The 3795-nt window shown below is 39.9% G+C and overlaps 1 protein-coding gene across 1 annotated transcript; it reads right to left on the minus strand.

Moving 5' to 3' along the window:
- Positions 1-2632: 2632 nt before the first annotated feature.
- LOC121015422 (olfactory receptor 10K1-like) lies at positions 2633-3574 on the minus strand. Its single transcript, XM_040452322.1, has one exon. It carries the CDS (start codon positions 3572-3574, stop codon positions 2633-2635), a length of 942 nt encoding a protein of 313 aa, XP_040308256.1.
- Positions 3575-3795: the final 221 nt, after the last annotated feature.

The following is a 3795-nucleotide window of genomic DNA, read 5'->3' on the forward strand; positions in this document are numbered from 1 at the left end:
TATCACCGATGGTCTTTTCTTTCTACATTGGCCTCAGTGCCTTGGTGGTAATTAAGATCCTCTCCTCCACGGGGAGCTAATTACCATGTTGTGCCCGATGCTTGTCCATAATTTCCCCCATTAGCAACTATAGTAATACACTATGAGAGTTTGTTGGCCAAAGAGAAGGTCTTTTCTAATACCCCATAGGGATTAGTCAGTTTCCTCTTAGAAATTCTCGGGGGACTTATTGAAAGCTGGAAGTTTTCCGGGAGCCATTTGTTAAAACAAACATCAATGGAATGGCCTCCATGGAGGTTCCTTCTATAATGACTCTAAATTTTCATTCTTAGGTGGAATAAAAATGTAAATTTTACATTTTCATTTCTGACATCAGTAAGAGTTGAAGAGAGATACAAATTAAGGACAATATTGGAATGGAAGAGGTAACATAAGTGTTTCAGACACCTGTTAAACATACGTGTTCCTAGAATACAATGTGAACATGATCAGTATTTGTTCAATAAATAAATAAATAAAATCTGGATTATGGAGAAGAATGTGGTAGTGCCCTGGTGTAGGTAGGTTTTTGTTAAGACGTCTCCTTTGGTAGAACTTCCTCCTAATTGCAGATTGCATATTTATTCCCTCTGCCAGAGAGTCCAAACACTTGGGCTGGAAATAGGGCCCATGCTAGAGACTGACGAAAGTGATTCAGAAAGACTAAAAATACAGAGTTGGGAAATTATGTACAGCACTCACAAACCAAACAAGCAAGAGAGGTATCTCCACGTTTGACAATTTAAGATTCAGGCCGGGAGTATTAAATTAACAACGAAAGAGAGTAATAAAACAAAACAAAAATACTTTTAATGCCAGCAAGTACAATTCACAGTGAAATTGTAATAGATGTGAATTTATGTCCTCTCCAAAAAACACTGATGCAACCTTCATAAGAAACTATACAATATTTACAAGGACACACACTAATAATGGGTAACTTTCATATACCACTCTGCTCAAACAGGTCAGGAAGAAAAATATAGCTAAGAATTTAGGAGGCCTAAGCAGCAAATTAGTGAAGTACATCTGAAGAGCATTTATTGTACTTTATGTTCTAATGAAAAAGTACACATGTTCATTTCAAGGCACATGAAGTGAGTAGGTATATTGGCTGTGTATTAAGCCACAATAAAACCTTGAATGAAGGTCATAAAGTGGTAAGAATACAAACAATATTCCTTAATCCCAGCATAATACACCGTTAATGAAAAACAAAGTTAAAAGGCTCTTCCATCTGAGAATTTAAAAATCTATTAAATAATTAGTGGTCAAAAGGGAAATACAAAGCAAAAGGAAATAAGGCCCCATAAATAATACCAACTACATACTGTTTAGTAGAATACATGGGTTAACTTTAAATGTTTTTTTAACATTTTACTTACTTATTTTCGAGAGAGAGTGAGAGAGACAGAGCACAAGCAGGGGAGGGGAAGGGGTGGGGGTCAGGGGACACAGAATCCAAAGCAGACTTCAGGCTCTGAGCTGTCAGCACAGAGCCCAATGCGGGACTTGAACTCACAGACCACAAGATCATGACCTGAGCTGAAGTCAGATATTTAACCGACTGAGCCACCCAGGCGCCCCTACATGGGTTAAGTTTAAAGCAGTGATAAGAGGAAATTTCACAGCCTAATTATATATAAAAAATAAATCAAAAAATAAAAGTACATAGAAAGGATCAGAAAGTTAGAAACAAAACAACAATTTACAGGAAAATTCAAAGGAATAATAATACAAATAAAATTTCAAATAACGATATGGGGGGGAGAAACAACCCTAGAATTCATCCATTTATTTACAATAGACAAAACTTACAAACTACTATATGAACCAGAAAAAAAAAAATTTAACCCAAATATACATAGTATAAAATGACACAGAAAATAACCATTTCTAAGATATTTTCAAAAGTCAGAACATTTGTGCACAAACTTTATAATTTTCAAATCCTAGCTGAGATGAATAATTTTGTAGAAAACTGAATTCCAGATGTGATCCGCTCAAAATAAAAATGGTGTTAGAGGTCAATTTTCTTACAAGGAATATTACTCTGGCACTTTCCCTCAGAAAAGACACTCTACCTGTATCTTTCACAGAATTTCAACAAACTTTCAAACATGAGGTGATCTCACCTAACATACAATAGCAATTCAATAAATACTTCTTTAAGAAACAGGGAAAACCCCGTTTTAATCTTCAACTTATGTAATGCTAAAAAAATCTTGTGGATATGTCAGTAAAATGCAAAAAACTAAGTGCTTAGAAACAATATATATCACTGAATGAAAAAATTGGAAACTAAGCTTAAAGATAATGACAGATTCTCAGAGTAGCAAGTAACCAAAACTTTGACTGTAAACTGAAAAATTTCCTTGAAACAAAAGCATGATGGAAAATATTAGAGAACCAACAAATGAAAAATTCCTCAAAAATAATTAAAATGTGAATACAAACTTATTACAAGCTGATGGATAAAATGACTAGAACCGTAAAGTATGAAATGATTCTAGGCATCCCATTTATAAAACAAAAGTTGCACAAAAGGCATACAATTCACTGAACAGTTCAAATTTAATTTTAATGAAATCATTTAGTTAATAGGATATGAAGTATGGCCCATTACCCTTCGAAGGGCTGACTTGAACTCCTGATTTCTCAGACTGTAAATCATTGGATTGAACAGCGGAGTCAGGATGGTGTAGGACACAGATATGAGGGTGTCTTGACTTGAGGAGTAGCTGGACTTGGGCCTTAAGTAGATGAAAGAGGCACAACCATAATGAACAGTTACCACAATGAGATGAGAGGCACAGGTGGAGAAAGCCTTGTACCTGCCGGTGGAGGATGGGATCTTCAGAATGGCGGAAATGATACGAATGTAGGAGATCAGGATAAGCAGCAGGGGAACGACCAAGACAAACACACCAATCATGAATATGACCAACTGGCTAAGGTGTGAGTGGTGCGATGCCACCGCGAGGACAGGGGCGATGTCACAAAAGTAGTGACGGAGCTGGTTGGAGGCGCGGAAGGGCAGGTGGAATACCATGGAGGTGATAATCTGTGCAATAGTAAAGCCACAGGCACAGGCAGCAGCCACGAGTCCCACACACACCCCGTGTCCCATGAGCTCCGTGTAGCGCAGAGGGTTACAGATGGCCACGTAGCGGTCATACCCCATGGCCGCCAGCAGGAAGGAGTGAGAGCAGCCGAGGAAGAGGAAGGCAAACATCTGGATGGCACAGCCCAGGAAGGAGATGGTCTTCTTCTGGGCCAGGAGGTCAACCAGCATCTTGGGTACGATGACGAAGGTGTAACAGGTCTCAGAGCAAGAGAGGACAGCGAGGAAGAAGTACATGGGGGTGTGAAGGGCTCTGTCTAGCACGATGGTGGAAACGATGATGGCATTGGTGCCCAGAGTGAACAGGTAGAGGGGCAGGAAGGCAACAAAGAGCAGCCGCTGCAGCCCGGCCAGAGAGGAGAAGCCGAGGAAGACGAACTCTGTCACCAGGGTCCCGTTGCCCCGCTCCATGGACAGCACCTGCAGAAAGGAGAGTCATGGGCAGAGACAGAGGCCAGGATCCGGGAAATGTATGGGAAGCTCAGCACAAAGTCTCCAGGCAGCAAGAACTTCATTCCTCCTCGGAAAGCTCTGCTAAGAAAAGGATTAAGGCGAAATATACAACCAACCAACTGACGGCCAGCTAGGAGGCATTCTCTAAGACTAAGACCATGTTATCTCTCTAGCCAAGG

Source organism: Herpailurus yagouaroundi, unplaced genomic scaffold, assembly GCF_014898765.1.
Source record: "Herpailurus yagouaroundi ecotype Mexico unplaced genomic scaffold, PumYag 207, whole genome shotgun sequence".
Taxonomy (NCBI): Eukaryota; Metazoa; Chordata; class Mammalia; order Carnivora; family Felidae; genus Herpailurus; species Herpailurus yagouaroundi.